The following is a 14,132-nucleotide window of genomic DNA, read 5'->3' on the forward strand; positions in this document are numbered from 1 at the left end:
TCATTCCATAAATTCATAATGATATTTTTATTTTTTTACTTTAAATCAAACAAGCAAAAAAAATAAAAGTGCTTCAAAGCAAAGCAGCTAACACATAGGTAGATAAAAAAAAAAAAAAAGTGTTATCACAGAAAGCACCCTGATACAAGCTTTAAAAACTCCTCGCTGAATGCTCACCAAACAGTGGAGAAAGCTTTAGCGAGGATGAGAGAGGATAGAAAAATAACCATTTTTTCCTGACAAAAGTTCCTATAGAGTACCTTAGATTTTTCAAAAGAGGTGGAAAGGATGAGAAACCCATCCAAGGACCCTCCTCAACAAAAATGCTTCCATTATTGGGGTTTGACAGAAGGAAAACAAAAACAAAATTGTATTTCAAGCCTTCCCAGGGCAGCGTTATTTCTGTGTAAGCAAGGATCCATGTCAGGTTAGGTATCAGCATTTCTGTTGAGCTGTAGTTCCACTCTTTTACTTAAATCTCCACATGTGAGTGCCCTGGTGGTCAGAGAGGGGGAAAGCCGTATCATTCTTCACTTGAAAATGTTGTCTGTGAACCCTGTAGTGCACCAAGCAGTACAAATGAAATGCAGAGAATTTTTATATCATCAAAACCTTAATGTGATAGAGAATACCATACATTTTCTCAGGACTCTCCAAGAACCCTTGTTGCTTCTGCATTTTTTTTCTCTGGACAGCTGGCATTCTATACATAGATGTTAAAACTCCTGAATCTGCTTGCTTCTTCGCCACTGATGAAGGCATTCCTAGCAGTAATGGTAAGGATCCAAACTGAATATTCCCTAAGGTGGCAGAACAATTCTTCGCCTGGCAAGCCTTAGTGGTGGTTTGATACGAATGATGGATTTCTGATGACATGGAATTCTCACTGCAAGGAAGAAGTGGGAATTGATCTAGTGAAAAATCGAGGCAGCTGCCATTCTCACTCTTCTCCATCCCTGGTGAGATTTGATCTGGTGAAATATTAAGGCAGTTGCCATTCCTACTCTTCACCGTCATTGGGGAATCTTCAGCATAGTCACTCTTTCGAGGTGATTTCAACAATGGTCTATGACTAGAATCTGGATTGCTCATTGTCATCCATAATAGCAAATCTTTGTAACGATTATGGCACTGCAAAATTCAAGCATCTTCATTCAGTGACTGATCATTCATTTTGTTTGCACTGCAGCAAAACTAAGTCATTTGGTCATATTAGCAAGAAAAACAGCAGAGTACAGATATACCATGTCAGGGATGTATGTGCCTGTTCCTCTTGACTTCCTCATTGTATCAATACCAGAAATAGCCACATGGACTTGTGAAGCATAAGGGTGACATTTTTGCCTTGGGAAGAACACCTCTGTGCCTCTTTGAGAAAGAATATCCTGCTTGCTTTGCAGCAACTGAGGCAGCACATCCCTAGCACTTTTCTGCTTGATTTGTGAAGGTGATGATGGCGAACTGGGCTGAGGAGGTACAGGCAATGCATAACTGTGATACCACTGGCCATGTAGGAGACCACTGTAATACTTGTCATAGTCTCCATTGAGATCAGACGCCTCCGATCTTCCAGTACCAAATGCAGGGACAGGAACATCAGCATCAGGCCTTTGACCCCTACCATTTCTGTCCAAAGTGTTCATAAAGAACTTCTCAAGTCTACCACCCATTGCTTCTCCTGGTAACGCAATTATTTCTCCAAGCCTTTGAGCTCCATAAGAAAGGGCACCTCTTATTCGATGAAAATTTCCTAGTAAGAAATAGATAGGTCATCATCAGCTAAGTATTTACATTAAGTACTTAACAGACAAAGTGTCTACACTCTCCAAACATGTAAACAAATCCAGAAATTAATTCCACCTTTTAGGTGCATATAAATATAGCAAACAATATAACCCAAAGAATATACATGAACATACTATTACTATGTAAATATATTATTTAAGATGGAAAACATGTAATAGAACATCAGACTTTCTTACTTCCACTAGCAGGGACATTAATATTCCAACATTTATTGTGAAACGAAATTATTTTTATCCCATGACTGCATGGTGTGAACTAGTTGTCTATTTTCAGAATTTAATGTGTAAAATACTATCCCATTCATGGTACCGATTACTCCATGTCACCATGGAAAGTCCCCATGGAGTAGAGAAAAAATTCCCAAAAATCAGAGCCTCCAAATTTTACAGATACCATATTCAATCCCTTAAGCTCTAGATTTATAGAACAATATCCAAAAACAGCTGCTTCTATACTGTTAAACATACCTTTGTTAACACTACGTCCTAAGTTGTTGCTGCTCTTAAGAGGATCCACTATGTTGAGATGCTTAATGGGAAATTCATGGGCACCATTCTCAAGTTCTTTCATCAGAAATGCGAACTTGTCTCTAAAGTTCCTCAGAAACTCCTGACTGATAAGTGACTCGTTCCCATTGTTATGTGTTGAATCTGTTAAAGAAAAAGGGGGAAACTCAAGTAATCAAGTGAACAAATAGGATGCTATCAAACACATTTAGATGCTCACCAGTTTGTGGGAAGGATGATATGGGAATGGGGCCATTTATACTGACACAATAATTGTCCCAATCAAAGGCGCTATAATAATCCAAAAATTTGTAGAGGACCTGCAAACATAACATAAAGTTAGCTAACTTGTGAATTTGCTGATGCAAAAAGGAAATGCTGAGATGAAAAGTACTCACCGCTAAAGGATCAGGTAGAGATGAATGGAAAACATTAATGATATTCAAAACCAAGATTTGTAATGCATATGTCGAGATCAAGCCATGGTGTGCACCAAGAATTCGGCTCTCATAGAAACACCATGCTTTGATCAAGATAATGCTGCGTTTGAAAAGATGATCTTGCCCAATAAGTTGATCAACCTGAGAAACAATTAGCATCAGAGAAGTCAAGCATGTACTGGATTTTATGTTACAATTGAAGACTAATTTCATATGTGCAGAGAGAGAGAGAGAGACAGCGAACTCACTTAATGGATGAAGCAAGGATTTGGAAGAACCCACGCACAGAAAAAGGGGGGGAAAGAATTACTTAATTTTAAAAGCTCAACCATCAGATTGTTAATAAAAGCCAAGAAAAAAAAATTAGGAAGAATGAAATGGTAATTTTTACAGAAATGCTGAAGAGTTCTTATGCAAATACAGAAAAAAAAAATTAAAATAGAGAAACAAAAAGGAATGTTGGTAATGAAAAAGGAAAGATCCCAATCTACCAACCAGATGATAATAATAAGAACTGAAAAGTGCAAAGAACAACAAAAGGAAACAAGAATCAAAAGACAACTATTGTGAGGAGGAGAATCCAACACAAAAGAAAAAGGTTTAAGTCTTGATCTTACTTATAGTAAGACCACTTTGGTAAGCAAAATAAGATTATATTACATAGGCATGATTGCTTACAAGACAAAACAATGGATAAAAGGGATAGGTCAACGGTACAGGACCTTAGCTATTTGATTTGAGATATAATCAGAATAAAGAGTACAATTCTAAGAAGCTGGATAGAAGATAAAAAATAAAAAATAAAATAAAAATAATAAAATAAAGGAATCCTTTACGAGCAGAGATAGGAGTTTCAACACCATCAAAATAAAGCAGAATTATGATATAATTGTGGTATACTCGGTAGAATGGACTCACGTTTATGTTACATGTGAAAGGCTCAATACAATGACAGATTGTTATATGTGTGCCACATGGCTAGTATATTTATAGAAGAAAGCAAGTTTCTGAGCGATTCTGGGAGTGAGGGACAGTGTAGGATCATACCTGCTCTAAAAAACATAGAGCAGAGGGCCCTGCCATTTGATTGAAAGAGATGTCAACGGAGATATTCTTCACAGAACACTTTACAAGCTTAACCTGCCATCCAAATTCACAACATTGAAGCAACATACACAAGAAAAGAGCTCCATTTTGATTCAGGAAATCATTAAACATTACTTCAATTATGATTAAGGGAGGACAATAGAGAAGGTCGTTATCGGAACAAAAGGATAGTGCTTTACTTTTTTATTCACAGAAAAAAATAGAAAAAAAAATTATAAACAGGTGTATTGTGAAACTTAAAATGGAACCTAGTATAAAATGTGTAGTTATAAGGATTAACGTAACAGAGTCATGTGGATCACCAGAAGTCACTTCAAAATCATATAATGAGATAATATAGTCCCATAACTTGTTTTCAAACATCACCTTAACTCAAAAATGAATACTAGCAACTGAAAAAATTAGAAACTGGGTTACTCTAGCCTAAAATATTACTTATACATGCAATCAAAGGATGAGATAATTGTGTTTTATTTCAGAATAGTTGTTTCCGTTAAATTAACATTTCAAATTGAAAACGTCCCACATGTTGGAACGGAGATTAAAATTGAAAACCACTGGGAGTGAGGATTTATAGTAACTGTGATTTTCCCACAACTTAATATAGAATTCACATTTCAATTAGACAGTAGATACACTATTGAGAGGCTCTTTTACAAGAATTTTCAAGAAATTAACTAGTAGCAGAAACATTAAAACTCCATTGAAGCCAGATTCCAAACTCAGGCTATAATGAATTCTTTCTTATTTTACCAGCTACCAAATTAGGAAACATATGAGAAATTTGATCTTGTACATGTTGGAATGAATGGGTTGCGGAATTCAAGTTTTCTTGTTCACTTCTACCAACTCCTTGGCAAACACAAAAAATGGTTCTTATAAATTACACCGACTATCCACTAGGTTTTTGACAAATATACATCCTTCCCTCGTCTCTCTGAAATTCGATGAGGTTCTGCTCATCCTGTTATCACATATGAGTTGATACAAGAAAATTGGATGAATAGGGTGTGGAGGGTAACGGTGTCAATAGTTGTGGTATCATAATTAATGTTAGCAGAAAGCAAGCTGCATCATTTGCCAAGATTCAAGAACTGCTTTGCAGATTTTTTGACTGCCTCAGATCATCATTTAACATTGTAACAAAAGCATGCAGCCTCATAGACATCTACTCCAAAAACTAAACATATATGCACATGCGCATGCTCACACATTAATACACTCACAGAATACATGTGTGTGTGCTTGTGTGCGTGTGTATTGTGCTGGTAAATTTATTATGATGATCAAATCAGTTGTCAAGCTGAATTTTCAAGGTTGGTTTTAGAGACTTAACCAATTGAAAAAAAGCTACAATTCCATGCACAAAATTCCAAAACAAAAAAACATATTATGCTTGGTTGATATGATCTTGGAGAAAATTAAAAATGTTCTTGTTTGTAAGTTTTCCAAGAGTTTTTGGACATTATTACACAGATTTTGTCAATAATGATGAATAAGATTGCAACGCAGTATTTGGTGTGGAGAAGCATGCTATAAGTCCCATATTCTTGGAGTACCTAGAAGTAATTGGAAACTAAGTATTGTGAAGAGAGGATTTATTGACCACCTAAATTCATACCGTCATAATCAACAGTATCAGCTTGCAAGTACACAATCAAGCTCTTGTTATACGCAATAGTTAGATAAGGCAGGATAAGAAATAATCTTTTTCAGCTTTCGGACACAAGCACATTGCAACAACAACATAATCATAATCATAAATACATAAACAAATAGCTCACTGTGGAGTAACTGAAAGAATAGGCAATGAAAGACAACTAATGTGCTGAGGGATATGTTTATGGGTCTAAGTATCATCTCAATATTTGACTAGAGCACATAGTCATCACTTTTAAAGTATCGGAGTTGAAAAGGTTAACCTGAGCGTGAATATATTGGACATCATTTACTTGGAATTCAGGGTCAAGCTCTTCACGTTGGAGGAGAGTGCAGACACCCCTGGCTAATTCTTCCTCCATGTTTTGGTGACTGAGGACCATCAGATCAATATCTCCATCTGGAAGATAGGTTTTCAGAGGGACCGAACCAAATGCAAAGACCTGTAAAAATGGCAAGCCAATGCAAGATAAGTTGATGTTAATTTAACTTCAGGGAAAGATTGCTGCCAAGAGTCCAAATCAAGAAAAAGCAGTCATAAACGTGAATTTTGTATATCTGCACATGTTGATGCATTAAAATTTCAGATCCACATGAAGGATCAAGCAAGTGTACATGAAAGCATCAACTTTCAGATTCAAAGAATAAACATCCAACTAGGTGGCAGTGACGAGAAGATTAAGCAATTCTACATGGAACACTGCTGCAAGCTAGTTAAACTGAATATTAAAAGGCGGACTTGTATAAATAACTCTGAGATTTTCGGGCTAAACATTCATTACAACATCCTGACAGGCTACAACAGCATGCTATATGATGATATGTGTGGACATTGCTAGTTTTTCCATGAAGAAGAAAAGGCAAATTAACCAGCAAGAGATCTCTGATTTTAGGAAAATACAGAAGTTTCTCTTCATAAAGAAACCAAACAAATCTAGGAGAAACCAGCAAATTCATCATACAGATGCATAACTTGAGATGAGCCCAGCAATCAACTATTGCAGTTCAAATTTTCATGGTTCCAACACTAAAAGCAGAGAGTAGTCCCTAATGAGGATGCCCACGTCAAAATTAGTTTATTTCCTATTCCGAAAGGAAAACATCAAAAAGAAACTTCTGACAGGCACATGACTGTGCAAACTAACCAGAAAAGGAACCACAAATTTATACTTCTATGCTTTTACATTAAATGTTGGGATAAAAAAAATTAAAAAATTAAAAAAACAGACTGCTTTGTTCAATGTTTCTGCCAAAAAGAGAAACATCTAGAAAAGGTAGTGGACGATTCTCACCTCAACTGTAAAATAATATTTAATTAAACTCTGAATATAATCGATGACTTCCATCCTTTTATGCTCAGAAGCAAAAGTAGGTTGAATGGTATATAGTATCTCTTGGGTCCTTTTTTCAGCCATTAGCCAGAGTTCTGGATCAATTTGCAATGGGTGTGGACCATGTGAAGAGGAGGAAGAGGTGGAAAGGGAGGAAGGTGACAAACTCCTTTGAAGATTTCCCATATCCAGATTGTGAGATAGATGCTTCAGTTCCAGGAAAAGCAGCCTAAGAGCACTCACCAAAGCAATGCCCCATTGAAAATTTCAAATCTGACTACAGATAAATCAGTACTGCAAAACACTGAAAGCAAAAAAAATTGAAAATTTTCAAATACAAGGAGGATAAAAGTGCGAGCGGAAAATAAATGGATTAATAAAAGCCAGTATCAATAACAGATTAGGGAACCCATGGTGAGTGGTGATAGAGAAAACCAGAAAAGCATTAAAAATAAACCAACTAAACAAGAAATTGGCACCAAGCAGAGAAGAAAACCAACAATTTCAACACTTCAGGACAAGTTGAAGCTACTTTTATATCGGCTTCAGACTGTGGCACTGCATACCATTTTCCGAAAACTTTTCTCAAGCCTTCTTATATGAACAAAGAAGAGAAGTTCCTCACTAAAGAAAAAATCAGGAGCAACCATAAAAAATGCTTTATCTAAAATATGAAGCATGTTCTGGTAAAATGAGAAAAGGTGCCAGGATTTGAGAAAGGAACTCTAACATAAATGAGATAGCACTATCAAGGAAAATAATTTCTCTCTCCAAATATGGATTGAAGTGATGAGCACAGAAGTGATAATAACAGAAAAAAAATGTTCCTGCTTCCACCTCTCTCCCTTCCTTTTCAACTTGAAGGGTAACTCAGCAAGTGGATTCGTAAATGAGCATAAGTAAATTAAAAATGTCGAAGAGATTAAATAAGTAAAAGATCAAATAAATCTTCTTGTTGATGGGTTTTCCTGCTATCCAAATGTAAAATACATGAGTCAGGCTTCACAGCCAAAAAAAGAGTCTTGCCTGTCATAAATTTCCCGAGATTCTCTTGACAAAGTGGCTTCTTCTTCATTAATGGGCCAACATAGAAAGTAAGAATGTTATGATACTAAAGTTGTAGTTTCCATGTTTGCACATAGCGCATTTAGTGTTGACCAAAAATCAATTTTTATACACTTCTAATTATATCTCACCTAATACCTATTTTTCTAGTTCAAACTATCCAGTGCTAAATGTTTTCACATCTTCCAAGATATCGCCTATTAATTACATTCATTGCATAGAGATGCAATGCTAATCAACTGAATTAATTTTCTAGCCTTTTTTGGTAAAATTACCAGATACCTAGAATAAAGAAAATTATACAAGTCTATGAGATGTTTGAGAATGTTATTGTTTTGGGTTCGCGGAATTAAACTAATTTCCGTGACCAAAACAAGAGGCTATTAGAAATCAGAGTTGCATCTGTAGAGCTCAAGGCGCCCAAATGTCTCAGGATGACCTACAAGTATGTAGCTAGGACCTTATTCATGAAGTCAATACAGACAAATTTTGGATGTTTTGAGTACAATAACCATATAACCAGAATATATCCACAAAAGTATCACAGGAACCAAACATAAAAGAGCATTTCCTTTCAAAGCGATTATGTCCATTTCCAATTACAGCACCTAGTTTGAATGAGACCATCCTGAGTATAGATGATAAATTGGTGAACCACAATAATTTGGCCATTATTCAGACCTAGCAGTATGAGGATGCCCAACTTTGAGATCCAGACACATTGATAGTCGAGAACATTCCATAGTATAAAACAGACCTAAATTAGATTTTGCGCCTGTATGTGGCTTTTTAAGTTACAAGGCAAATCCTCTCTCTCTCTCTCTGTGCAATGAAGAGCGCTTTGTAATTGAACCAAGAAGCCTGACACAAATCCCCATCCTCAATGACATGTGTTAGACACAAGTGGTTGAGTCATGCAACAGATGTTACTTTATCTAAAAACTAGGTCGACCTTGTGAACCCAAGAACTAGAGTGCCCTGGCGCAACTAGTCACAAGCTATGGAGGACTTGTTGCGGTGCTCTGAAAGGACACAGATACCCAAAAAAACAGAGAGAGAGAGGTGTTACTTTAACTAAATGAAGACATGATAAAAACTACATGGTGAAGATTTTAATGAGAAGATAACCTCCTCAATGGCTAACAAGCAACCCAAGTTCTACAATTCAAATGTTTGTCAATCCAAAGGTCTGCACAAATGGTTGGCTTAGTTTCGAGCTCTAGTAGCAGACTTTGCTAAGCTCAACTACGTGACATTCCTAGATCAAAAATTGATATAATAGCTCACAGCGTTCATAACCAAATTGAGCAAATATCCCACTGTACCTTTTCAGAAGTAAGCAAGCAAACATGATGCTGCAACCATAGCTATGTTGAGGCATCTTCTGCAGTTCTATTGAACAACCATTATGATTTTTATTCCTTAGCTTATGAAAATCACAAATTATCATGCTGGAATGATTCTTGCACACAACAATCATGGGAACTGTTTGATGATATATCCCAGCTTTAAGAACCAACCCACCAGGCCAAATTCTTCCATACCAGGGTAAAGTCCAGCAGTCACAGTAACAATGTGAGTATTGACCATGTGGGACTTACTGATTCGGGACAAGAAAAGCAAATTGGTGAGGAAAGGAGAGGAGAGAAGAATAGAAAAACGGAAGGAGGAGGAGAAATAATTGCTCTTATACTATCACCATGTTTTAATGAACCCTAAAACCGTATTAGGAATAAATTTCTAAAATAGGAAAACTAGAGAAAATTGCACCAAATAGTAAAAAACATAAATAGGAAATGCAACAAAAATCCTAAATTCTCTAATAAACCCAATTCGTTGGATAGACAAATAACAAAACCCAGCAGTTTTTATTCCCTCTCTATCTGTTAGAATATACTAAAACTGAAAGCAGCAGCAGAAAGACTCTTAAAACTTGGGAAGAAGTTCACCTTGATAAGAAGAGCCAAAATGGTTTCTTTCTTCTCTTTTTCTTTGCCTTATTGCTTCGATTAACTTCCAAATCTTTCTTGTCCTCGCTGCTGCACTCATGCATGCAGTACAAAAGGCACATCATCTCCGTTCAAAGTCTCAAACACAGAAAGAGCTTTTACACAACCACAGGGCAAGCCCCAGCCCCTGACCTTTCAGTTCCCTGACTGAAACCAAGACTTAGACAGCCCCTAAACCACTAACTATATTATAGCACTACTCCACTGCCCAGAGCCAGAGGTTCCAAAAGGAGGGGGGTGATGATGACGTGGCAAGATCTTGGTGGGGCTAGCTTCATTAGTTCAAAAGAGATCTGGACCGTTGTTCATCTATACAGTTAATTAACTGATCCATCTCACAATGTGAAAACTCCACTAAAAGTGAAAGTACCTCACCCAAACCCATTCCCCATTTCTCCATAGACCCCAAAACTGTCCCTAAACCCAAAATTCAACACTATAAACCACGGATTAATGGAATTTACTGCCAATCGGAGCTCCAAAGCGAAGGGGGCCTCGATCTTAGAGACCGGAGAGACCTTCTTTCGCCATGAAAGTGCTAAAGGTAGAGACTTGGGGGGTCTTGGCAGCATCCCTGTACAAGCAATCCTAAGGAAAATTATCATCGATAATTTGTAAATGTTTAGTACAATTCAATGTGATGGAGATTTTAACGTAAACATAAAATTACCAATTAACTTTAAAACACATGAAAGAGAACAAGCATACGAAAAAGAATAAAAATTTACAGGCTTAAATACAAAGCATGCTATAACCGAATTACATAAAATATTTTAAGAATAAAATAAGCATTAAATTAACTTGAAGAGTAGCTAAACTAGTGAGGTATTAGTTTGTTCTTCAATAATTATGAATTTAAATTCTTTCAGGCTAACTGAAAACTTATATAATCAATGAAGTTTGCTCCGATGCTCCCCTCCAACCTTTAATTATACAAGATTGTTTGGATTGAGCCATTATTTTAATTTCAAAACTTTTTTTCAGTTTAAATAACCTAACGTTTTTTACAAAAAGTAAAACTGTGGGGGGAAATTGTTCATACATATTAGTTTATGGGTTGATTGGAAAAAAAATTATCAAAAAAATGTTTTATAATCAATTTGAATCTGGGTATATGGATGTGTTTTAAGCTCAATGATCACATAAATTAGATCAAATAATTCTTCGATTTAATGTGAGTCTACTTTTAACTTTTCATTCCACCGTTATATAAATAAGTCATATTTGAAACGTTTAAAATCTTTCAACGTAGAAATACAATGTTTTTTGGATTTTAAATTTTTCAATCGAGAATTATTTAAAATCAATTTTATCTTTTACTCACAAATGGTTTTATACAAGTTGATATTTCATGTTAAATACTTATATTAGAGAATATTTTTTAGTAAAATCTTAATCTTTTGTGTTTTTTATATACATAATTAATTTTTTTATTCAAACTTGTAGAGTTTTTAATAATTAAAATATTATCTATAAATTATAAAAGAGAAAGAAATTTTTATTATTTTTATACTAAAATCTAAACCAAAAAAATAATTATTGCAAGGACATAAATGTGATAACAATGATGGTGAGAATTTATTGGCTTTTGTTAAATGTCATCTTCAACAATGTATCAAGTATCATGTGCGTAGTTTTAAAATCTAGTTTGGTTTGACGGGTTAATCTGAAACTCGACTAATTTGAAGCTGAAATTGGATTAAATTGAAAAAAAAATAGAGAAAAAAAAAACCTGGTGTGACCCGGCTGACCCGGTTGCAATCCGTTGATTTTTATTTTTTTTTTACTAAAACACGTTGTTTTGAAATTTTTTTAAAAAATAAAAAGTAACCTGAATGACCCGGTAATTCGATCAAAACCTAAAACTCAAATTTTAAACCGGACTGAATCTAAAAACTATATCATGGAGCTTTGTTTTATATTATCAGCGGTGACAACAGGCTTGAAAAGGTACGGTTTAAAGACAGAAGTGATGCTTTAACATCCTTTAGGCTCCTACTTGTTAGAAAAACCTTGATATTGATAAATTATTTTCAGCAATTGCTAAAATGGGATATTATAAGATTATGGTTTATTTGTCCAAAGAAATAGAATTTCTAGGAATTGAATATGATATAAATGGTTTAAGTATCATGATTAATTGCTCCTGCCATTTACATTGCATGGAATCTTGGGTTTTCTGTTTTGAGCAAAATCCTTAAACTTGGGTTCGAACCTAGTATTGTAATAAAAATGGAAATCACGAGATTAGGAATATAGAAGGTGACCGTAGGTACGTGACAAGGTTAAGGTTAATGAAATTTAAGGGATAAAGGCTAAATGATGTAAATTAATGGTTAGTTTTGATATTGCAACATAATTAAGGGTTAATTAAAAGAAATTGAAAGTCGGTTATGATTTAATCTGGATTAATTTCATGAAGAAATGAAAAACCCTGTTTTTTAGGCTGGTTAGGGCTTATGTATTTTTATGGAATTGTTAAATTAGGTTGAATTCTTGGTAAATTAGTGTTGGAAATGGATTAATTTGATGACAAATGAGAGAAATTAGGACTAGAACATGGAGTTTAAGATTTGTTAGTGCCGACTACGGTTAAAACGGTTTGGAAATTTTAATATTTGGGTTGATTTTGTGTTGAGTTTTTTTGTTATGAAATAGGAATTGTATATTATGTATGATTGTGATCCTTAAGAATTATTTTGTGTAATGTTGAGTTAATGAAGACTAGGTAGGTGCTCATCACCTTTCTTTTTTATTTATAAAAGAAGTATTTTATTTAAATGTCAATTTATGTGAATGAAATATATAAAAGTGTATAAATTTATTATAAGCTACGTGAAATTTGATATAAAGCACTAATATAAATTCAAAATAGGAATTGTATATATACAATTCTTTGGCAATTATTTTGATCTGAGTCCTAGTCAATTTATCAATTGAGCTACTTGTAGTGGTGCCCAATGAAGCATAGCTTGAAGCCTTGAACATGGGATTGTTATATAAAACAAGCATACAATAATAACTCGATAAAATTAAGTCGGTCACATAAGCGAAGATAACTTGATAAAATTAAGTCGGTCATATAAGTGAAGATTATTGTGTGTTAAACTGACCGCAACAGCAAGATCATTATGTAAAATTTAAAATGGTCGCAATGGTTAAATTTGATAACATAAATGTTAAGTTGACTACAAGGATAAAGATTGACCAATTACATGTATAAGACAGCTGTTTGGATGAAAACTTATATATTTTATATGTTAGTCGATTACTTATCTATTTTATATATTAGTTAATTGTTTGGATGAAGAGTAATTAATTATATGTTAAATTTAGATGATTGGATATAGACTTGTCTATTATATATCCTAGTTGGCTATTTGGACAGAAACTAGTTAATTATATGTTAAAGTCGGTTGTTTGAATAAAGACTTATCTATTTTATATCTTAGTCGGTCGTTTGGACAAGACTAGTTAATTATATATTAAAGTCAAATGTTTATATGAAGACTTACATAATTTTATGTAAATTATGCTTACGAGCAAGAAAATAAATCATGTGAATATTGCCTGCTAGATAAGAAAAATATTATTATTTGAATATTGCCTATGAGGCAAGGAAAAAAATGTGAATATTGCTTATAGGGTAAGAAAATATAATCATATGAATATTGTCTATGGGGCATGAAAAACACTATTAAGTAAAAATACACCAACAGAGAGAAAATGATATAAAAAGAAATAAGTTTTTGTGGCAAGAGTTATTAATACGTGAAATTATAATTGACTGCAGTGACAAAATTAGTATATGAGATTAGAATCAACAACAATAATGGAGTTTAATATATGAAAAATTAAATTGACCACAATGGTGGGATTTATTACATGAATTTGAATTGATCATAACAGTGAAATTTAATGTGTAAAATTTAAATTAGTCGCAATGGCAGGCCTAGTTTACTAAATGTTAATCTGACCGCAATGACAAGAGATATTATGTTTTAAAATACGAGTTATGAGAAATCAAAAAGAATTGGAGATCATGGATGATGTAGAGTACAAGTTCGAGCACGGAAATGGATTGAATGAATCCAAAAAAAGTTGATTTAAGTATTAATTAAGTGTATGGATGGGATTAATAAATCTAGAAATGTGATGAATGAGTTAAGTGAATGAATGGGATAAATAAATCCATAAAGTTGATTTAAG

General features: G+C 34.2%; 1 protein-coding gene across 4 annotated transcripts; it reads right to left on the bottom strand.

Moving 5' to 3' along the window:
• Nucleotides 1-103: 103 nt before the first annotated feature.
• LOC18108317 (uncharacterized) lies at nt 104-10,834 on the bottom strand. 4 transcript variants are annotated; one of them, XM_024591839.2, is made up of 11 exons: nt 10,594-10,834; nt 9,864-10,497; nt 6,811-7,153; nt 5,782-5,961; nt 3,800-3,892; nt 2,711-2,893; nt 2,533-2,632; nt 2,274-2,456; nt 1,245-1,750; nt 638-1,131; nt 104-556 (listed from the first exon to the last, which is right to left on the bottom strand). In XM_024591839.2, the coding sequence occupies exons 3-11, from the start codon at nt 7,033-7,035 to the stop codon at nt 469-471; spliced, it is 2,052 nt and encodes a 683-aa protein (XP_024447607.2). In that variant the 5' UTR covers nt 7,036-7,153; nt 9,864-10,497; nt 10,594-10,834; the 3' UTR covers nt 104-468. The 4 variants fall into 4 exon arrangements, with proteins under 4 accessions (XP_024447607.2, XP_024447608.2, XP_024447609.2 ...); XM_024591840.2 differs by adding an exon at nt 9,240-9,514 and having other exon boundaries at nt 9,864-10,834; XM_024591841.2 differs by having other exon boundaries at nt 6,811-7,122; nt 9,864-10,834.
• Between the last annotated feature and the right edge of the window lie 3,298 nt (nt 10,835-14,132).

Source organism: Populus trichocarpa, chromosome 19 (genome assembly GCF_000002775.5).
Source record: "Populus trichocarpa isolate Nisqually-1 chromosome 19, P.trichocarpa_v4.1, whole genome shotgun sequence".
Classification (NCBI taxonomy): Eukaryota; Viridiplantae; Streptophyta; class Magnoliopsida; order Malpighiales; family Salicaceae; genus Populus; species Populus trichocarpa.

Excerpts from the sequence above, each read along its gene's own strand:
- LOC18108317 (XM_024591839.2), bottom strand. The coding sequence starts at position 7,035 with ATGGGAAATCTTCAAAGGAGTTTGTCACCTTCCTCCCTTTCCACCTCT. Across the intron at positions 5,962-6,810 it reads AATATTATTTTACAGTTGAG|GTCTTTGCATTTGGTTCGGT; the intron begins GTGAGAATCGTC and ends CCATTTTTACAG. Across the intron at positions 1,132-1,244 it reads GCACATACATCCCTGACATG|TGCCATAATCGTTACAAAGA; the intron begins GTATATCTGTAC and ends TGAATTTTGCAG.